Raw genomic sequence first — 24,243 nt, 5'->3', positions numbered from 1 at the left:
AACAGGACAGGATGGAGAACAGGAGGGGCAAACATCTGCTCTGCTCATAAACGTGTTAGTCTCATCATTATTTTCACTAAACTCAGCTCAAACCAACTCTTATCCAGGCGTAAGTACTTCACAAAACACTTGATGTAGAGCATGGGTCTCAAACTCGCGCCCCTCGGGCCAATTGCGGCCTTCGTGAAGATATTTTGTGGCCCCCACCTTGATATGAAAGTTTAATGTGAGTTTTATATGAATGGCACTTTACTGTGTTGTGTGTGGAAGGTCCCTTTATTTACTTTTTTTGGTAATTTTGTGTATTTAAAAAAAAAAATTGTGTCTATTGTGGTAATTTTGTGTCTTTTTTAAAATAATTTTGTCTTTTTTTTAGTAATTTTGTGTATTTCTTTGGTCATTTTGTGTCTTTTTAAAATATTTTTGTGTCTTTTTAAAATAAATTTGTGTCTTTTTTGGTAATTCTGTGTCTTTTTTTGGTCACAAACCAATTTACATTAAATATATATAAATAATAAAACTATTATTTAAATTTTTAAATTAATTCAATATAAATAAAGTAAATGCAAAACAGATACACATTCAAAGATGAGTATAAATAAATGAATAAAAAAGGGAAAATTAAATGGAAAAGCAAAAAAAGTTTGGGGAAATAAATAAGGAAAATAATGTATACATTTTATATACATAAATATAAAAAAAAAATGAAATTATAATTAGAACTAAACTCATTAATACACACAGTAGTATAGCATGTTCTGTACATGTAAGTCTAGCATTGCTATCAATCTAGATTCTGTCAATGTCCGTTAATTCTGATTAGAGAGGCGCAATTATTACAGACTTGAGAAAGTAAAGTGTGTTTCTCTGGGGGTAAAACACACACCAGCACAGTAAAGTTTCCCCCCATCGCTCTGTAAACCTGGTGTGTGCATTCAGCAGTGTGTCTCCGTCAGCTCTGCAGTGGAAGTGAAACAGCAAACAGAGTCCGTTTTTGCCCGAGGCGACAGCAAAGAAAAACCGAGGGTCAGTTTAAACAGACACTGTGAGATAGAGTGCTGCTCCTGCTCTGTGTGGGCGGTGCTCGTGAGGTGTGTGTGTGTGTGTGTGTGTGTGACAGGTAGATAGAGAGTGTGTGGTGGGCGATGGATCCACCGGCATGAATCAGATGTGGCGAGGTGGTGGCTGCTTGTTAGCGGCAGCAGCAAAGATAAATAGAAGCAAAGTGGTGGCAGTAATAGAGAGGCTGCTGGTGTTGGTAGTTATTAGAGGACGAGCGGCGTGTGCGTGGGCTCGTCTTCCGCCCACCGCCTTCTGGGAGCGCCGTGCAGGGCGTAACTCCGGCAGGGAAAGATGGACGCACCACTGTGCCCCCTCCCTGCATCTGACTCATCACCCATCTGTTTCTGCTGTGATGATTTAGATGCAACAGCTAGAGGATTGGAAAGCTCTGATCTGAACCACAAAGTGACACCTCAAAGGAGCATTTTATTAGTACAACTTTTTTTTTTTTACATGCTGAGTCTGATTTTGGTCATAATTTGTTATAATAATATTGTATTCACCAGATTTGTTACTCTGAGAACATTAAGAAAGCAAAGAAAAGTCAGAAAAAGTTAAAAAAAATATACAAAGTAATAAAAGTATCTGAAAACACCTCAGTGCCCTGCCATGTTAATTCAGTGATTCAGTTTGTGTAGTGTGTGTGTGTGTGTGTGTGCGTGTGCGTATATGTGTGTGCGTGTGAGTGAGTGTGGGTGTGCGGTGGATGCGTGGGTCTGTGTGTGTGTGTGTGTGTGTGTGTGTGTGTGTGGGGGGGGGGGGGGGGTACAGCACTTTGTGTTGCATTTATTGTATGAAAAGTGCTTTATAAATAAAGTTTGATTTGATTTGATTTGAAAACACATTTTTTTTATTTCTCATCTTTCCAATCTTCTTGTAAAACACTGAATGAATAAATGTTTTCAGAAATGTATGAAATAAATTGTGCAAAATTAAATACATTTGGGGAAATTAATAGGGAAAATATTATTTATTAAACAATAAAACTATTATTATTTAAAATTGAAAATTAATTTAAAAGAAATAAAGTAAACACCATATTAAGTATGTTTCTGATTTTGAAATGAATGATCTTTACGTGTGTATAAACCAGCTGAGACGTCAGCCCTGGTCTGAAACCTTTAATAGAGTCGTCTGATTTATGCCCCGGTGCTGCCAACGAGGCTGCCGGCCCGCTACACATGAGTAATGACTCCCAGAGATGATGGAGATGGGAGGGACGAGACAGAAACATGGGAGTGAGAGCTAAATGAAGCGGGGTGAAAAGAGAGAAAAAAAAAAGAGGGTGAAGGCCACTCAGGGAGAGAGATGGAAGGTGAAGCATGAGGACGAGACGGAGACAGCAGAGAGAGACGTGAAGCAGGAACAGATCAATATGAAGCTGAGAGCGTTGCACTGCAGCAGCTTTACTCTAACTGAGCCGTCACTCAAACCTAATCGCTGTCCCGCCTCCACAAGCAGTCAGACGCCACCTTAAACATGAATAATCTACATGAGGAGCCGTATAGATTCATAACTTTCCTCTCATATTCACTACTTTACCTCTCTTATTCACAATGCCTGCTTCTCCACACCAGGGGCGCCAATAAGTGGATAATTGCTTTTTTAACCCTCAGAAATCAAGGTCCATTTTCAAGCTTTTCCAGTATCTTACACCTGTTGTAAGTTGCATGTTTTAGATGAGTACTTACATACTAAAAGGGGGAGATTTCACTGAACCATACCAACAGCGATGGTATTACACTTTTAGGAGGAATGGTCTTCATTTCAGATAGGCTACTCATTATTTTTACATTGAACATGTGATTATCTATAGTCTATAGAGGAGTCTTCTGCAGAGGAGTCTGCAGAAGATGTTTTTTTTTTTTAAGCCGGAGCCGAACGACACAACAGGATGGAGAGACATGAAACCGAACAGGAGGAGCAAACATCTGCTCTGCTCATAAACGTGTTAGTCTCATCATTATTTTCACTAAACTCAGCTCAAACCAACTCTTATCCAGGCGTAAGTACTTCACAAAACACTTGATGTAGAGCATGGGTTTCAAACTCGCAGCTCGCAGGCCAATTGTGGCCCTCGTGACGATATTTTGTGGCCCCCACCTTGATATGAAAGTTTTATGTGGGTTTTATATGAATGGCACTTTACCGTGTTGTGTGTAGAAGGTCCCCTTAATTGCTTTTTTGGTGATTTTGTGTCTTCTTTTTATAATTGTGTCTTTTTTTAGTAATTTTGTGAATTTTTGGGTCATTTTGTGTCTTTTTAAAAAATATATTTTGTGCCTTTTTTGGTAATTCTGTGTATTTTTGGTCATTTTGTGTCTTTTTTTAAGTAATTTAGTTTTTTTTTCTGTCATTTTGTGTCTTTTTTTCTAATAGATATAGACATAGATATAGTCAGATTGCAAGAGATACAGTAAGAATTTCAAGCATTTACAAGCACTTTCCACTATCCAAAATGGATGCACTTTTTAAACCTTGAAAATACAACATTTAAAATCAAGCATTTTCAAGGATTTCAAGCACCCATACGAACCCTGAACTATCTATCTATCTATCTATCTATCTATCTATCTATCTATCTATCTATCTATCTATCTATCTATCTATCTATGTGTACAGTATGGAGTGTTATTCTATGACTTACAGGACAGACTCGATCAGCTGGAGCAGAGCACCAGCACATCATCCACAGAAGAAAAAAATAACTAGGTCACCATTATATATAATACACTGTCCCCCGCCGGGGTCCAATAGCAGCGCAGGAGCCGGCGGCCCGCGGCTGCAGCAGATGAGTGATGACACAACGTCCACACGGTTACATATGACAAGCTGGAAGCCGTCAGTGGTTGTAGTTCAGGCCTTATTATAGAAACCTTCTTCTGTTGCAATTCATTTCCACAAACAACACGCTTGTATCTAAAAATACTCAGCACTAATTAGGATCATTAGACTGTTTCTAAACCGTTGCATGTCTGGTTATTATCGTCTGAAACTGACATCTTCTGGGTTGATCAGACGAGCTTTTTGCACACAGCGTGGCTCCTTCTGTTGTCTGACAGATTGTCACGCTGCCCTGTAGGTGACTTTTACAAACGGTTCATTTCCCCACATCCCAATCTCCACTTCCTCTTTTCTCTGCAATCAAATAACTGTAAAAACACTGGATAAATAAATGCACCAATACATGTATGGAGAAAATAATACAAAATGATATAAGTTTGGGGAAATTAGTAGGGAAAGTAATTAAATTAATATTGATGTCTATGTCTAGTACCATCAGGTTGAATGCACTTATTGTAAGTTGCTTTGGACAAAAGCGTCTGCTAAATGACATGTAATGTAAAAAAAATGTAATGATTTAAAATAAATAAAGGCAATGCAAAATAAATATGTACATTTAAAAATGAGTAAAAATAAATGAAAAAATAAATAAAACAAGGGGAAAAATTTGGGGAAATCAATAGGGAAAATGATTTAATTAATAATACGTATATATAAATATTAAAACTATTATTATTTAAAGCAAAAAATGAATTCAAAATAAATGCAAAATAAATACATACATTTAAAGATGAGTTTACAATGGTAAAAATGGGGGTCCCTCAAGAAAAAGGTTGGGAATCACTGATTTAAAGCTTTGAATTATTGAGTAATTTATTTATTAGATACTGTATGTGTGGCCTAGAATGAATTATTCTTACAATTATATTTTTGTCAGTACTGCCCAGCCGAAATTAATACAAAGATAAATACAAAAAATATGCAAATTAAAACAGAATTGTCCACTTATGTCATATTTTATCATTTCTGGTCAATTTAAAGCTTTAAAAATGTATTAGTGAGTAGTTTATTTGTAATTTTATGAAATACTTGATGACATTTTTATATTGGCTAAATCAGTGAGGACGATGTGGCCTAGAATTAATTATTTTTACAATCATATTTTTGTCAGTACTGCCCAGCCGTATAAACAAATGTTCCTAATGGCTTTGAAGTTTCTATAAAAGTTGTCTCTGATCATCTGACCGGTCGTGTTTCTGACTCATTGTGTGTAAAATCAGATAAAAGTGCAGCCTGTGATCCCTTTGAAGTGACAACAGCAACTTCCTGCTGCTTCTATCAGACAGTTACGGGATGTTGTGTACGTTTCTGGTAAATTATTTGGTTCAGTGAAATGTTGCTGCATGTGTTTATCTGTGATGAGAGTGTTTAACTGTCAGGGGTGTGAGCCTCACTTGAGCGGCTCGTCGAAGCGGATGGTGGCGGCGCAGTGGAAGACGACGTGGATGCAGGCGGAGAGCTTCTCGACGTCCTCGGGGCTGATGGCGAGGCCCGGCTGCGTCAGCTCGCTGCTGATGGGGATGATCTTCTGGTGGAAGTCGGGGTTGTCCTCCCGCACGCGGTCGAAAAGCTGCCAGACAGAAAAAACACACGAGAGAAAGTTTACACGCCGACATCAGCAGCGTCCAAATAATAAAAAACGAAATGGTCCCCACCCCAACACTAACAATCACATGCATACACACACACACAGATACAGTTGAAACCAGAAGTTTACATACACTATATAAAAAGACACATATGCTTTTTTTCTCACTGTCTGACATGAAATCAGACACTTTTCCTGTTTTAGGTCCGATAGGATTACCAAAATTATTTATATTTGCTAAATGCCAGAATAATGAGAGAAGGATTTTTTTAGAAATTTTTTATTACTTTCTTTAAAGTCAGAAGTTTACATACACTAACATTATTATGCCTTGAAACAATTTGGGAAAGCCCAGATGATGCTGTCATGTCTTTGTTTAAGTTTATTTTAGTATATCCTATTATTTATTTATTATTTAAAAAAAAATTTTTTTTTGTATTTTTGTTGTATTTTTTTTTGTTTTGTTTGTTGTTTATTCCTTTTCTTTGAGATCCTCATTTGGGAAATATCAGTTTGCCTCGTATATATGTTTGTCTGTTTACCTTATGGTTTGTTATTTACTTTGTGAATATATACATCGAAAAAAGGGGGGGGGTGCAAGGTACAATATTGTAAAGAAAGCGAAATGACTGATTATTTTTGTGAAGGTAAGAAGCCTTGCAATAAAGTATCAAATAATAAAAAACGAAATGGTCCCCACCCCAACACTAACAATCACATGCATACACACACATACATGAACATGCATACATGCACCACCCCTTATTTTTCCATTAGTTGATTTTAGTATATCCTTTTATTTTTGTTATTTATTTATTTATTTTTTTGTAATTTTTTTGTTGTTTATTCCTTTTCTTTGAGATCTTCATTTGGGAAATACCAGTTTGCCTCCTATATATGTTTGTCTGTTTACCTTATGGTTTGTTATTTACTTTGTGAATATATACCTCGGGAAAATGCAAGGTACAATATTGTAAAGCAAACGAAATGACTGATTATTTCTGTGAAGGTACGAAGCCTTGCAATAAAGTAACAAATAATAAAAAACGACAGACTTAAATGCCACTTGTAATTACGGCCCGTATCGCAGCAGAGCCGGAGGGCAGATCAACTATAAAAGCTGACTCAAGCGTCGACAGCTAAACACTGAAATAGCTTCACAAGGAATGCAAATCATCTAAAGTCTAATGTGTTGCTTTGCATAAAACCCCTCAGGCAGAAAATCACCCACGTGTCCCAGTAAAGATTCACCCCCAGATTTGTTTCTGATCCAAAGTGTCCGTCAGGTTTTTATCTCACAAAGAGTAAAAGTGTCCTGACACAGAGGGGTCCCTCAACTGTGATTCAGTGTCCATCCTATAGGTCCAATAAACTTCTTCATGCTGAAAGCTTTAATAACTGGCTGTGGAGCTGAAATGATAAAGTCAAACTAATGAAAAGTTAGTAGTAAAAAACAAACATTTATTATAGCTAATATATATATGCTTTAGTTTCTGCATTTCTTCTAGTTTTTTTTTTTTTTACATAATTTGATGTTTATACATGATTAATCCATTGATCGGAAAGAGAGATTGACTGATAATGAATGACTGACTGATAACTGATAAAAAATAATTAATAATAAATGAAATAATAAATGAAATGATTGTTAATTTCAACCCTAACTACTGTAGTAGCAAGGGTGGGGTATACATAAGTACGGTTGGGCGATATGGCCAAAATCTTCTATCCCGATATGAGTTATTTCATATCTTAATAACAATATTTATCATAATAAATGATCATTTATCAATTATCAGGGCAGTCCGTGGCCTAGAGGTTAGGAATCCGGCTTAACTGGAGAGTCGCCGGTTTGAATCCCAGTACTGACAGGTCAAGGACTGAAGTGCCCTTGAGCAAGGTACATAACCCCCCTGCACAGCAAAGTATTAAATATACATTTTTTAGTACATGGGAGTTGCTGGTCTACCTGAAATTGGTTACTTTGTTTGTATTATTGTGTGACTTCAGAGTTTTAAAGGGTCAGTTTGGATGCAACGAAGACTCACACAACACAAACAAAGTAATCAACTGAGGCGGCGGCAGACGAGCAAATCCTGTGTTCTACAAGGTAAAATTACTCTTTATGTCAATGGAGTCTGGCAGATTTGGAGAGATCAAAGATACTAGTTCCCTGTGGAAAGGGCTGGGTGACAGCAAGGTAAAGTGGGAAAATATTCTAAATATAATGCACAAATAAACCGATATTGATGCTTAAGTACATTTTGCTGCAGCACAAGCCAACTTCAAAACTACAAATTATCCCTGTAAGAGAAGAATTTGTTGCACGGCCTTGTAGCCAAGACAGTAAGTCAATAATTGCTTTAATAAATGGAAATACAACTGTGTAAATGTTTGCACTGTGAAGGGCCTCTGCAGGTGCGACAGAGGTTGCACGTGTGCTACAGAGCAAGTGTTGCCGCCGGGGACCAATAACTTTTGTTTGTCTGTGGCGTACTCCCTGACGAATGTCCAAGAAGAGAAATGCACACCCTGTTGTATACATAACACTATCAGCGCCGCGCATACGTGCAACAATGAGGCTGAACATTTGCCTCTCCACGCTATAGATTCTGCACGATGCACCACGTGTGATATATACAAAGCCCCTCTTGTGTGATATTATTCCACCTGTTTACACTGCTGTTTGCTCACTGAGGGCTGCAGACGACATTCCAACATGGAGGGGGGAATAAGTCATCTAGATTTACCAGCTCATGTCTCACGCCGCCTGACACGCCGGTGCACCCTGCGGAGCTCTACGCACTGCAGGACTTTACCACCGCGTTATACTGGGAGACACTAACCAGAGGAAGCAGAGAAAGTCAGTCAGATGTCATGCAGCGTCACGGCTCTCTTTGTGCAGCTCCAATCAGGAGCCGCAAAAAGAGACGTGTTGCCAACATGGCGGATGTTTCCGGCAGAGTGGAGTGGCAGCTGTGCACAAAGACATTTTTACAGGGCTGATACTCAGAGATGGCATGAGGAGGAGAAAAAGAGGGTGAAAGAGAGGGGAAGTGAAGGGATTGGCATCAAAGTGTGTGCTCTGTGTGTTATGAAATTGCAGCTCTGTGTGCATGTGTGTGTGTGTGTGTGTGTGTGTGTGTGTGTGTGTCAGCTGTCCTAGTAAGCGGAGCACTCTTGCTGAAGAGGACAGATGTTGAATTAAACAGCTTCAAACAGCTGTTTATATTCATGTTCTGTATCCCCATCAATCTTCTGCTTCGTAATGCTGCTCTCCAAATACCCTGCACTGTACAGTATGTAATGTCATAACCCAGAACTGTTCCCAAATGGGGGAGGGGGATGCATGCAATAATTCTGCATGATGGTGCATTATGTAATGCAGAAATTATTTTTTTCCCTCCCTGTGCTCGAGGCCAACAGCTGGCAGTAACAGAGACCTACATTCTGCACAGTGGCAGCAGAAGAAGAGATCCAATGTGCAGCTTTCTCACTAAAATGTTTCCAAAAATACCAAAATCTGTATGTGTTTCATACTGTGTGATTCACCGTTGATGTCATGTTATGACCTCAGTTCAACTTCCTCTTGAGGGTGTGTAGCATGGCAACAAAAACAAACCAACCATATTTTGGCAGCCGTCCACAGACCACAGAACTTTGTGGGTTTGCTTGACAAGGAAGTCTAACGTGAACTCTTCTAATGGCTCTGATGTTTATGCGCCCTGTCACGTACCGTACCTGCCAGGGACCCGTCAGGGGAAAGACAAGTGTGACAACTTATGAAGAACACTGTCAGTCAAGATGAGCAACTTGACGAGGCCTTTTGGGGATCAGCCAGGTTTGATGCGCTTCACCAGACAAAAGTGTCACCTCGTCAAAGGAGGAAACCGTTCAGTGAGTCATTTGTGACATTTGTAACTGCTACTGACTCCTGCCCTGCAGACACGTTTTATAGCTGTGTATTACACATATGTAAAAATACTTACAAAATACAATTTAGAACATAAAACACCTGCCCCAGTTGTCACATTTTTTTAAACCTGCTGGGCAGAGTCTTGACCTGCCTCTGACTCGCTACTACTCATTTCCTTTGTTGGTTGGGTCGGTTAGGTTTCGACATGAGGAGTGATATTGGTTAGTTACGGTAAGAATATCAGAGTAAGCTTCCCATGTATTTCAGTTTAAGAAAGCCCTAATATCATAAGCTTCAAGCCTTGAACTAAGCCAACCAACTAAGACATTGTTAACAACCATTGACTTTGTATTGAATGAAGGAGCCTCTTCCATCTGTTAGCAAACAATAGAAAAGAGTCTAAAAGATGCTGTGTGGTGAAATGCACTACCAAAAGGGTAAAGAACCCATAACTAAGTTTTTAAATATGGTAAAACCGAAATAAAACTGAAACTGAACTTTTAAGAGGACAAAAGTGGATACAGACGTACGAAGATGTGAGACATCAGCAGTTACAATTGGGTCACTAAGTCATTGAACCAAAATCAGTTTTTAGCCCCTTTCAGACGTGACATTTACACTTCTGTGACATTTCGCCTACAGTCCGGCATAATGGAGGGCTCTGTACCATCTTCAGAGACAGTAACGGAGGTGTTACATTGGAGTGTTGTAGGTGGGATCAATTTGAACCTGCAGAACCGGCAAGACAGAAAATATGAGATGTATGTCATTTATGCGACCAACAATAACAAAGAAAGTGGATCCTATCATCAGAAACACGCCTGTAATAGAATCATGTTCAGCAAAATGCAGAAGAACTTAGCTTCAGTCTGTAGAATATCTGCTCTGTTACACACCACCAGCATCTTCTCCGACTTGGTTGTCTATTATACATATTTTTCTATATCCTTTCTATCGTGATGTTAGAAACAATATTTTACAGCCACTGGAGGGAACCAAAGAGGCACTGTTTTTCTATTGCACTTAAAGGACACATGTAGGGCTGGGCGATATGGCCAAAAATCTTCGATCCCGATAAAAATAATCTCATACCCCAATAACGATTGCTATAAAGCATTTTTTCTGGTTATTCGGCTAATAAATTGTTTCTATGATTTAGAGTCAAATTTATTGTCATTGCACAGCCAAATATGAAATAACTAAAGCTTGTTTCTGTATGCTCCATACTCAGTGTCAGTGAAGCAGCACGTCTATGGTTCACTCCAATCTACATCTAGATCTACAATGACGTAAACCTTGCACTAACGCAATCCCGCTGCTGATTTTTGACATTGTAATGCAAACATTATAGAAAAATATATACAAAACAAGCATTTTATATTGTTCAGGTGATATATATATATTATCATATTGCCCAGCCCTAATGCTTGTTGGTATCAAATTAGACTGTAATTTTGTGTCACAATATCTCAATATTTGCATTTATCACGATACAATGCCAATAAAAGAGGAAAAATTACTATATTGCCCAACCCTAGACACATGCTATATTTGGATATATATTGCTATTTAAATATGAAATTGCCTATATTACAATAGAAGATTTTGGCCGTATCGCCCAGCCCTAGTGCAGTGTATCCTGGTACATGTAGGCTCTGAGACCAGGAGAAACCAGCTCTCTTGGTCAATATTATCACTTACTGTACGACCAAACAAAACTCTGCTGTGCTCACTCTCTCTCCTCGACACACTACCAAACTAAAATAGCAGCACCAGTATCTACCAGCTGAGTATACACAGCCAAAAGAGATATTTGTGAAGCCCCTCTATGCCAAAGTTAAATTATAGAAGGACCCAGAAGGGAGAGAGAGCATCGGGGTCAGGAGGGTGAATGAGGCCGTAGAATGTGGGCTTCAGAGCGCTCTTTGTTACGGCACTAGCAGAGGATGGCATTGTGGGATTGTTTTGTAAAAAGGCTCTTTTCTCGTGCCAGCCTTCCATCGCTCGCATTTACCATCACACCCTCCTCCGACCCACGGGCTCCGCTGAGCAAACTGCCTTGTACAGGAATACAATAGTCCACCAGTTCGCATTTCCTCAATCCTCTGCGGTGATGTTTTTTTCCCCTCAGTGCAACCACAAGTGTTTCAGTAGCACATCTCGTGGTCAGTCAAACAAAGTTACGGCTTTGGAACAAGCACTGATAAAGGTCATCTATAAAGTCAGGTCCGGCTTGTACATGCAGCCATCATTCGTGCTCTCTCCCTGCACTGGACACTGCCATTTCTCCCCCCCCGAGGGCAATAAATCCTCCATCAAGAGTGCTTGAAGCAGCCGCTCTGTGGACTTTCACAGGAACCCAACACTAATGGCACTTTCCTTTCAGCACAGCAACCCGAGATGCCATTCAAGCTGCCTCTCTTCTCGCTAACTGCCCTTTAACTGGGCTCCACTCTTTTCACAGCCCCTTTTACACAGAGCTTCCCACCCCCGGAGAGAAAGGGATGACTGAGAGAAAAAGCAAGAAAGTGTTCCTTTTTTTCTGCATTGTCCCAAAAAATATTTATGGAAGCAAAATGTCAACTCTGCCTCGTCTTTTGCAGAGGGTCCTCGTGCATGAGGGGGGTCGGGACGGCACAGTGTGAAGCAGAGCTAATGATGGTCACGCTCTCTACACTTCACAGGTGCAGCTTCACTCCTTGACAGACTCGAGGTCACAGCAGCAGACTCTTGACTTCGGAAAAAAAAACCTTTTTTCCAAAAGTTAACAATAACTAAAACTCCTTTTGAAGCATTTTTGACAACGTACACTACAGCTCAAAAGTCTGTCTGTGTTGTTTTCCAGTGGAACTACTTTCTACTAAACAAAATAGTCCCTCTGTGTTATTTTAGGGGTAAAAAGACAGATTTTTGGAAATAGATGTGACTGTTAAGTGGCAGACTTTTTAGAAATACAGTCATGGAAAAATTATTATACCACCCTTGTTTTCTCCTTGCTTTCTTAAGGTACATTTGGTATATCAAACAAATGTACCTTTAGTTATAGTAGGCATTAAAATGAACAAGAAATTGAACAAAAAAGTGGTCTAATAATTTTTTCCATGACTTTAGATTCAAACTATCACTATCTATTTAACTATTTATTTACACTTCTACTTCACAAGATTTTAGGTTTAAGTATTGTACTTCCTACTAAAATCTTACTAAAATTGTAGCTGATATATATCGCCCACTTCTACTGAGGAAGGATCATTTTATTGCTTCTCAAATCTGCACAAAACAGTTTTCAGCTGTGCTAACATAATGCTCAGGTGTTTTAATGATCAATGAGCCTTTCAACACTATAAACTTGATTAACACAATGTGCCACTGGAACACAGGAGACAATATATAATAGATATTTCATAAGAAAATCAGCCGTTTTACCACATTAACAAATTGTGCCATTCCTTCAAAAATAAGGACATTTCTAAGTGACCCCAAACTTTTAAGCGGTAGTGTACTTTAGCATTAAATCTCAGACACCAGCGAGGCTTTTCTTTCTCGTGCAGAACTGACAAGGCTGCATACTAACGGAGGAAATGTTCAGGGAAGAGAGAGAGATGCGAGGAGTCTCATGGGAAACTGTGAAGAAGGACAGACATGTCTAACCCCCGGGGCTGTCAGCATATTAAGGAGAAGAAGGATTCATCTCCATCCCTGTCCCTGCTCCTGTTGCGGTGACCCAGTGGCATAAAAAACAGATTAAACCAGCAACAAAAGTCCCCAAACCTGCGTAAACTCTGTCTGCTGAACTGATTTAGAAACACTTTTTTCTCACTAATTAGCTTCAAAGTGTTGCTTATGCATTGTGTTACTGCTAGACGCCTCAAAAACTCCATGAAAATAGCAGAAAAAGGCAAACTTAAGCACCCCATTTGCTTGAATCGTTGCGGTTTATCTTGTGTTAAGCACCGTCCGTCTGCTAATAATGTTATATTTCAAGAGCGGTCCACTTAAGAGAGACAATGCCGACTATCTCTTCATTCAACTCGTTCAACCCTGAATCTCATGGTTTCTTAAGAGCTCAGGAGTGATCAAGCACCGTGGTGAGCAGCTCATCACAGCAAACTAATGAAAATGGAGGGTTTTTCTAATGTGGCTCCGGGCTATCGCTGTACACAACTCAATTGGAGAGATCGATATGAGCAGAGTAATATGGTTTCTGGGCGCGGCGTTCGGTATGCTGGTGGCATCGCATTCCAGTCTGTCAGACGGTGACCTCACGACGAGCCAAGGAGACTTTTATTACCCCGCACGAATCAGAAATAAAGAGTGAGTTTATGATGCAGGATTTCGTGTCCTCATAAGACGGTAAGAGGATTGGGAGGTGCGTCTTTGAGTGTGACACGGAGAGCTGGTTTTAAGATATTAGTCTTCTGAAGTCATTCAGAGTGTCAAAGCAACCAGGTGGTCCCACTGATGTCTCAAAAGACGTCATTTTTTTACTTAATCTGCATCTGAATTAGGGTTGCAAAATTCCGGGAATTAACGGGAATTTATGGGAATAAACAGGGAATTTACAAAATTGAAGGTTGGCCTTTAACAGGGACCTTAAATATAGTTGGGGGAATGTATATTTTAGCATAATCATGACTAAAACAACCAGATTTCATGCAAGTACACTTGAAAATCTACCAGTGTTGCCAACTCCTCAGTAAGGAAAGTAGCTATTGGCTGTCCGAAAGGTCGCTAGAAGTCGCCAAGTTACTTCATCACCTAATTTGCATAATTAACCATGTGCATATAACTGTAATGGACACTGTAGGAGAGAAGAATAACGTTGTAGGAAAGGCAAAAAAAGTGAGTAGAAACACCAGATAACACCAGAAAAAGTTGCTAGATTTGTCGCTAGTCGCTTTTAAAAAAAAATAGTCCCTAGAGGGGTCTGAATAGTCGCTAAATATAGCGACAAAGTCATTAAATTGGCAACACTGCTTACTGCAGGACTGCTGAGGCCACGCCCCATGGAGACCACACCCCTGTGGAGGCCACGCCCCCGACTGAGACCACGCCCGCTACATGCACTATGCCTTCCTCCATCACATGTTCAATTCATTTATGTTGAATTGGACTTTTTCAGGATTTTTAGAGGGTAATTTTACTTAATTTTTCAATGGGTGGGTTTGTGGGAAGATGATGATAATATTTGACTCAACATTCATGTTTTTGTTGTTCAATGAAATAATTGATTGTTCAATAAAATAATTAAATCTTGATAAAGTTCTACTTAGAAATAAATCTATTGAAATGTCATGGGGTTTTTTGGGATTTTGAATATTTCCAAAATCCCACAGCTTAACTTTCCATGGAAAGTTTCCGTAAATTTACCAAAAATGTTCCACCCCTTTGCAACCCTATCTGTCTGTCTGAATTGTTGCAGTTCTTCTGAAAACAAAAGCATGAGGGTAGTAGCGCTGCAGCTTTAAACTAAAGATTACACAAAAAGCTGTGATGAAATCTTGGGCAACCACAAAGAAACACATGGCCGGCCACCAAGAGCAAGAGTGTGAAACACTTCCATGACTCGTGGTTCGGACAAGAACAAACATGTCTCACAATGGAAACAGAGTGATTTTCTGTATCAGATTGAGTTTATCTGAAGACAGAGTGGCTGCCGGTTGTAATCTTGATGAACGTGATCCTCTCTGATATGGAGAGCGACGTCTCATCTGTCCAACCAACCTGCTGCCCCCTTTAGCAGCATTTCAATCATGACCCGATCAATAACACCCACATAAACACCTAAAGGCCGCATGGACAAGGAAATGTAAGCCATGTTTTCTAATACTTCCCTCTCCTTCCAGCTGTTTTCACACTACTGACCATCCTTTCTCAGTGAAGCCAACACTAAAACGCCCAAAGACAAACAAAGGAGCCTTAAAGTTGCTCTGCCCTCATGCTTTATTGAAATTTCCATTTGGTGTTCCCAAACGGCTCCAGATGGGTTTTTCCGCCCTTGTATAAAAAACGGCCCGAGAGTCAAACAGAGGGCAGATCCTGTCTAAAGGCATGGGGCTTCTACAGAGGAACATTATGATAACATGGCAAAAAAACTGTTCCTCCATAAAATGTTATAAAACAATCTTAAAATGCAATTTAATGCTGCTTTGAAACTGCATTTCCACATGTATTGATGTCCATTTATTCATGTTTTATATATGCATCTTTTTTGTTTTAAAGGTGCATCTCAATACATTAGAATATGATGGAAAAGTCAATTTCCAGTAGTTTAAGTCAAATAGCCCCAACCAAGTATTGCGTCATATAGATGGACATCAGAGGACAACATTTACATATTAAACAAACTTTTTATTATATTATATATATTTTTTGAGACACTGAATTTTAGGTCTTCATTGATTAAATTTAAGCCATAATCATTATTATTAGAAGAAATTAAATAAATTAAGACATGAAATGTTTCATTCTGTGTGTAATGGATCTATATAATGTGTTATTTCCACTTTTTGAATTGAATTACTGATATAAATGGACTTTTCTAATAACCGACAGCTATCTGATGTATAAAATTAAGTTACACTGTGCAGGAAACAGCTCTGATTGGCTCCAGATGCACTTGATCGTACAGTAGTTTAGATTTAGTTTAGATCTGCTTCGCAAAACAGAACAGAGCGTTATATGAATGGAATGATACATTTTATATATTGATATTGATTGTGGAAAGCCAAAATGTTGATTGTAATTAGGGCTTTATATCGATATGAAAGATATATTGATATATTTTTAAATGTGATATGGAATTAGACCATATTGCATATATCAACATAGTTCAATTTTTTTCTTTTTTTTATATATATAAATATTAGGATTTGTCATATTTAGTTCTTTTGTAATGTCTGTTATTCTTTTCTCATATAAATATACTTATTTCAGAAAAAGATTGGCCTATTTTATTTCATAGCCTATTTTTATTTAAGATATTTGTTTTATTCAAATGTGCACTTTATGGAGTTTTGATTTTTTTAAAAAGGTACTCCTGTTATTATACAGTATTTATGTTCACTTAAATAAACAGTTTCAATAAAACTACTTGTGACATGTCATACTTGGCTTTGACTTTGACTGAACATTTGCTCTCACTTTGCGATTAAAAATATTGGAATATATATCGGGATATGACTTTTGGTCCATATCGCCCAGCCCTAATTGTGATGAAAATTTGATTAATTGTGCAGCCATTATTAGATGCCATTTCACAGGGGTTTGAGCTGCAGAAAATCTGTGGAGCCATATGGATGGAGAGAGAGAGAGAGAGAGAGAGAGAGAGAGAGAGAGAGCTGGTGCTGTGGAGGCACTGGGCTGTGCTGCAACAGTCCCCTGAAGGTCTTAGTCCTGTCTACGCATGTCTCCGCTCCCTTAATGACTTCACCAGCGACGTTTAATGTGCTAATTTGTTTCATAAACTGGAGTTAATTTGCGGCCTAATTATACGCAAAAGCATTGGTTCCCCCTTGCCCTCCTCTCCGGGGAGGAGTAGGGTTATTGGTTGCCTCTCAGTCTGCATGCCAGCCCGGCCACAGCTGAGCAGCAAATGCCTCGCCGTGTGCCAGCCTGGCAGCCGTAAAATCTCCTCTAGAGTCCCCGTTTCTGCAGCAGTACAGTCACCTCGCTTGCTCTCATCTCTTAAAAAGTTGCTGTTTTGACAGAGCGTGCTTTAAACGCGCTGCCACACATTAACTGCAGGGTTTTAGCTCATGAGGTCTGAGTGGGTGCATGATGAGACAGCAGGGCGGCATGTTAAGATCGGTCTGCTCTTGCTTCAGGATCGAGAGAGGTTTAGATGCTTCAGGTGTGTCTCCGCTGACGGCTCCACAAGTGGAAACACAAACAGTGGAGATGCCTGTTGGAGCAGCGGGAATCGATGAATCTTGAATATTTTTACCGCTAGAGAGATCACCTGGCTCCTGGATGCAAACAGGAGGAAATCAATACGACGATGTAGTCATATTGGATCAGAGTGTGATAATGAGCGGAGGGCAGAACACCACAGAGCAGGGGGCAAGTCTGTGCAAACATCCTCTGAACCCACAACTGGAAAGGAACCACAAAGAATGGATTGTGGCTGATTGCACCATAATTTGCACATGAGTTGCAACTGCTGTCAAGGTTCCCTTCAAAAACAGACATTGCATGAATGATATTACAGTGCAAACATGCAATTTGCCCTCTTTTTGTGTCTGATTGCAATTGTCCATAGTGCACTTGAGGCTAATGCTTTGGTTGTGAGGGGTGAATCCCTGAATATACTCCCAAGCAGACATGCACCGATAGCTTTGTTTCAGTTGAGCCATGTAATGCAGACAGCACCAACATTTTCAAAGACGTTATTCCAACTTAATGTGAATTTTGCCAGCCTGCTACTACAGCTGGGCAATAATTCAATACAATCATTTATCGTCCTTCATTGGCATCATGTCGTGACACAAAATTACAGTCTAATTTGATACTAACAAGCACTACGGCTGGGCGACATGACAATATATATCACCTAAACAATATAAAAATGCTTGTTGTATATATTTTTCTCTACAGTCTAATGTATCACAATGTTAAAAAAAACAGCAGCCAAATTGCAGTAACATAAGGTTTAAGTCATTTATAAAAATGACAAAAGACAAACATAGGCTGTAGTTATATCATATAGACAATTTATTAACCGAATAACCAGAAAACATGCTTCAATCGTTATAAATATCGTTACTGATACATGAAATTACTTATATCAGGATAGAAGATTTTGGTCGTATCACCCATCCCTACCTGCTACTAATGAACTTAGTCGTGTATCCTCTCTTTGATTCAGATCAGCTCCACAATTTAATAAGGGAGAGTTTCATGATGATTTTATTGATATTGACATTGATACCGCTTATTTCAGGGACATTCTTATTGATACTAATCTGCAAACTTGGTGCAAAAAAGAAAGGCATGAAAATATATGAAAAGATTTAAGACTGCTTCTAGAGTGCCGCCAAATCTTTGCTGGTTCTTAACCAACCAACCAACCAACCAACCAACCAACCAACCAACCAACCAAACAACCAACCAACCGACCAACCGACCAACCAACCAAACAACCAAACAACCAACCAAACAACCAACCAACCAACCAACCAACCAACCGACCGACCGACCGACCGACCGACCAACCAACCAACCAACCAACCAACCAACCAACCAACCAACCAACCAAACAACCAAACAACCATCTATCTGTCTAAAAGGGATATTAGAGTATTAAGCTCCAGGAGCCTATTGATATTTCATTACTGACCAGTCAGGAACTGTTGCCAATTTATTAACAGTTCTCGATATCCATCTATCCCTAAATTTATTGGGATCTCCATCGGCTCACACCACATTGGACCAGTCATTTTTCTGTAATCCTGCTGACAAAGAGACTCGTTTTGGGAAGTTTCAAGTCCTTTTACTGACTCGGATCACTGACTCTCGGATGGTAAATTTAACAAATCTCTTTTTTTTAAAGTCATTTTGTTAATTTTAACCAGTGTGGCGCCCACAGTCCCGTGGCTGAGCTGCCTGTCACTAACAAATAAACAAGAGACTCAAACTTGAGGATGCATAGTTGAGTCGCAAACTAATCTTTTCTGTTTCGGGTCCTGACTGAGCTGATGCAACTGCCACGTGACAAGGAAACGTACTGAGACTGCTCATTAATCCCCAGTCATATAAAAGATTAGATCGAAGAGACAAACGGAGCTTAAAACATGAGCTCCTTGGTGGAGGTAACAGGGAGAACTTTTATCAGTCAAATCTAAAGTACTAGTTTATCAGCGACAACTGCAGATAAAATAGAAAACTAGTCGTGCAACTTTGCTTGTTCATGGATAAACTTGTACTGTACGTTACTGTGCAGAGGTTAAGAAATTATTCATGATAGGCATACTGGAAAAACAAACACGGCCTCTTGCAGAAGAAACATTGCTCAACTTGAAGATGGCAATCTGCACTTGGATCAATCTAACTCATACCAAGCCTTAATGAAGATGCGGGCGAGGCTTGTTTACTCTCAGCAGTGACATCACTATGACGTGGCTTTAGCTGGACTCTGATATGTCAGGCATGTTAAGTATGAAACTCTTTATAACCAACACGTCTGACTCTCAGTGACAAAGGGAGTGGTGGAAGGAGTGTTTTACCATAAGAAGGACTTTTCTCCTTACCGTAAAAATGATATAAGTACTAATGATTTTTTTTTGGGGGGGGGGGGGATTTACTGTTTAAATACAAGTTTTCACCATTGAAATAAACAATATTGTGCCACATAATTGACATGAAAATATCATACACATTAAAGAAAAAATCTTGTTTTAAAAAGTAATCAATGTCAGCTTGTTATTATGGTGACAGGATATTATTATTGCAGAATTTTATCTAATTTTTGGTCAAGGTTTGAGTTAACATTTTACTCTTAAAATTACACTTTTAACCACAGAAAAAAACACTGTTCTGCCATGTAATTAACATGAAAACACCATGCATTTTAACACTAAATGTGATTGCTAAGATTGCTGTGATTGCCACAATTTCACTTCTTTTCTTTTTCTTCCATATTTCTATTTATTTATCACTTCGACAGATCCCATTAATTTCCTATTGTTCACAGGAGATCCAGCCGTGTGTTGAATGATACGGCCTTAATCACGACTCAACCTCAACTTCATGCAACTGAACAGAGCAAATCGGACCTTCTTGGATTCTGGCACGTCTTTCTGTTTGTTTGCCAGATTTTGTGAATCTCCAACTTCATTTTGTATCACCATCATGTGTTTCAGCTGCCACACTGATCACTGAACAGCCACTAAAGCCATGATCAATAGTTGTTCAAACCATATGAGCAGTTCATGATACACACTGGAGCTGAACACTCTAAAAATAGCTCAAACGTCATTATACATGCACGTACTGTTAACGGTTGTAAAAAAAAAAAAAGGCAGCAGTTTTGTTGAATTTAAGCCACAAAACCACTGACCTAGGTTTAGTGCATGAAAAAATCCTGTTATAAAAGACAGTTTAAACAGTAAATAAATGTACGTAAATTAGGGCTGGGCAAGTTATACCAATATATTTTACTAAGAGGTATGTAGTGACAAAACCGCCATACTGATATATAATATCTTTTGATGTTGCCTTAACTTGTGACTGACTTGTTACAGCAGTTCGCTCCTCTCTGCACCCGACAGACACAAAGCATTCTCTGCTGCTCAGCTCCGCCTCTTTTGCGTGTACGTAGGCTTTTCCTGCGCACAACAATGCACTTTTCAACTTTTCAAAAAAAGCTATCGGACACGGTGCTGGTTAATAATGAACAAGAAAAAAATGGTTCTGTAATTTGGAGGTATTTCGGATTGCAAATCAAGAGCAACACAACGTTGTTTGCAAAACATGCCGCAAGCAAATTGCTTCAAAAGGTGAAAGATTTTGACTTTGATAAAGTCTTTAAATAAAACAGGTTGATGATGATTACTCGTGACGTTGAGTTAAAACTAAACACTTTGCATGTTTGGTTTAGAATACCAATATATATATCAGATATCACTATTCAGCCTACAAATACAAGGATATGAGTTTTGGTCCATATCGCCCAGCCCTAACGTAAATGCAAACATGACTATTGGAAGTGACATAGTTACAAAAAAACGTGATGCACAGAAGTTCTGAGATGTTTAAATTTCATGGGACTTCTACAGGTCAACCATGTGTCATATTTTGCTGACTGTACAAACGACCGTGGGGCCGTTTTCCAGTCTCATGGAGTAAACCTAACCCTGTCCTGGATTCTGCTTTGTAGACATATTCTCTGAGTGTCCTCCCTACTTGAAGCATTCCTCCTCCCACCTCTCCTCCACCCGGCTGTCATTTCTTGCAGCTCTGATCTTCAGCATGAAGACGCCGTGCGGGCTCTTAGCTGCTTCTAAAGCCCGCCGGTGTGTGGGAAAAGCACGCCACAGAGCAGGAGAGGGGCCCTGTGTACCCAGAGGCCTACTTGTATCAAGTGCCTGACATGCCATTCAGTGGCTGGCATGGCGGCCAGGCCTGCAGGCGTCCAAACATTTCCACTGAATCAAAGTAGCCTCCGCACAGACAGACAGACAGACAGACAGACAGACAGACAGACAGACAGACAGACAGACAGACAGACAGACAGACAGACAGAAAGTGCTTAAATGTCAGAGTCGGCGTGGTGGAGATGCACACAGACAATGAGATTCCTATCGGTCTGTCCCTCTCCTGCTCGGGGCAGCTCCCCTGATTGCATCCTTTGAAAAAAAAAAAAAACCCACCACGGGACAGATCTGATGGTCGTTACCTAGCAACAGGTGGTAAGAAAGATACTGGCCCGGCTTGAAGGATGTGCGGAGAGGCTACTCGAGAGACAGAAACGCCGTTCCCCTTCATGAATTATGCCGATTCTGAATAGAATAAAACTGACCTGAGGACTCGCATGAATACCAATTGGTACTTGAGGCTCGGTCATGGAAATTTAATGACATCACTTCTGAACGCGGGCCGAGCGTGAGTGAGTGAGTGAGTGTGTACTTGGCAGAGCATCAGGCGGTGTCCTGATAGCGGACACGATTAGAGCGATGCCAAATCCAATGGAAAATTGTTTGAGGGGGAGAAACTGCAAACAGTAGCAGCAGATAAATTATATGTCGATATCTGTGGTGATGAAGTGGGTTAAATACTGACAGGAATTTTTAGTACGATTGACCGACATCACGCTAATGGAGAGGTCTCTCTTACTGGAAGATCATTTACTTCACTGTTACACTCTTTGACCCAAAATACAAGGTGACTGAATTGATATGTTCACCCGTTTGTGAAAGATATTGAATGTTCAGATAGATCCAGAGTGAAAAAAACTGCCAAAACACTCTCATGCATACGGGCTTATCACTACAAAAGCTAAATGCATTCTATTAGTTTGGTAGAGTCCCAACATTGAAAGTATGGCTTGTGGAACTGATGGAAACTTCACTTTTTCTATTAAATTAGCTCCAAAGAACTTTAATTTTGTGTTGATTTTTAAAGCTCCTGTAAAAAAAAAAAAATCGACACAAGGACCAGACTGCCATTAGAATGCCATTTTTACGGCTGCAAGAACAAAATGACGTCATTTTGTTTTTGCTGCGAGAAAGAACCAATTTCTCTGTTCTTGACACATCATCTGGGCAGAACTTTTTTCTTGTGGCGTCCAAGAACTATTGTTTGACTGGTCAGAAATTTTAATTTGACATGTGCTGCAGTGGGAGGGCCCCATGAGAACTTCTGCGGTGGAGCTTCTTGTGAAGTACGAAATGTCCTTGCCACCTCAAGAACAAAAACAAATTTCTCTGTTCTTGTGGAGTATGTAAAGGGCTTTTAAATTGGCAAGACTGTTGGAGGCAGGATCAATGTGAACCAGAGGAGCCAGCAAGACAGAAAATATGTGACATACGTTATTTGTGCGACCAACACTCGGGTAATAAGAAAGGAAGTGGAGTGTTTCATCAGTAACACATCTCTCACTTGAGTCTGACAGTAATCGAATCATGTTCAGAAAAAGGCAGAAGAACTTTGCTTGAATCTCGAAAGCAAGAAACAGCGATTATTGTACACCTACTGCTGCTGCTTTGTTACACGCCACTACTGTCTCCTCCCACTTCATTCCTCCGGGTTACAATTTAAATGAACACCAATAATACGCCGTTGCAGAACCAGTATGAATATCCTATGGTGAAATGACGGCACAGCTCATTATGGAACTTTTGCAGCACTTTTGCAGAAACACGGAATAAAAAAGGTTCTGGTGTCTAAAGCCTGAGCTCCTCATCGTGATTTAAAAGCCTCCATTCACACCAACTGGTTTCCAGAATTCATTGCATGCTTGAAAAGCAACAATTCAGGTTTTAATTGACGGTGCCCCGAATGATTTTAAGAGTGCAACAAGAACAGGGCTGTCACTGTCAAATAAATGAATCCTTTGTAAAGAAAATTAGTTTGAACTAGGGCTGGGCAATAAATCAATACAATAATTTATCGCCTCTTGTTGGCATCATATTGTTTTAAAAACAGATATTTAGATATGTTGATACAAAATTACATTCCCTAATCGGATACTAACAAGTACTAGGGCTGGGTGATATGACAATATTTCTCACCTGAACAATAAAAAAATGCTTGTATATATTTTCTATAATGTTTGTATCGCAGTGGTAAAAAACAGTGACTTCGGAAAGGTTTACATTATTTAGATTACGCTTTACGTTCTGACCCTTGTAGGTGGGGGCTGTAGTTTTTTAAGACAATTTATTAACCAAATAACCAGAAAACATTCTATATCGTGATATATATTTTGGCCATATCGCCCAGCCCTAGTTTGAACTTATTTGAACATGTCTCATCCTGAGGCCTAAACAGAGGAGAGCAGTGAGAGCACACAGGAGGCAAAATATCTGAATATTAATTATTTGAGAAGCAATTATGAATTTGAGCACATCATAATAGTTTTGGTCAGTTAAAATGCCCATAAGATGACTCCCAAATCCCCCAAACGATGATATCACCGTCCTTTATGTTCCACTGCAGACATCGCCCGACCTTAATGCTCCAACAAGTTGCGTTACCTTTGAAAACATTCGAGACGAATGATCTACATGACACAGTTACTGGATGCTGTTAACCAAAGCTTTTATCCTCCCTGTTGTGTTTGTGACGCTCACCGGTGTCCGTTTTGTTACGAATACACTCGCAGGTTAAAAAGGAA

The 24,243-nt window shown here is 39.5% G+C and overlaps 1 protein-coding gene across 2 annotated transcripts in view; it reads right to left on the bottom strand.

Moving 5' to 3' along the window:
* The window catches only part of si:dkey-97m3.1 (fatty acyl-CoA reductase 1), an 82,770-nt gene that overhangs the window by 24,479 nt on the left and 34,048 nt on the right, over window positions 1–24,243 (bottom strand). For both annotated transcript variants that reach the window (XM_059325571.1, XM_059325572.1), the window contains exon 3: window positions 5,301–5,476. In XM_059325571.1, coding sequence (XP_059181554.1) covers window positions 5,301–5,476 — 176 coding nt within the window. The remainder of the gene's footprint in view (window positions 1–5,300; window positions 5,477–24,243) is intronic.

The sequence above is a fragment of the Centropristis striata genome, chromosome 22, assembly GCF_030273125.1.
Source record: "Centropristis striata isolate RG_2023a ecotype Rhode Island chromosome 22, C.striata_1.0, whole genome shotgun sequence".
NCBI classification, from domain to species: Eukaryota; Metazoa; Chordata; class Actinopteri; order Perciformes; family Serranidae; genus Centropristis; species Centropristis striata.
This window is presented reverse-complemented; position numbering and strand designations above follow the sequence as displayed.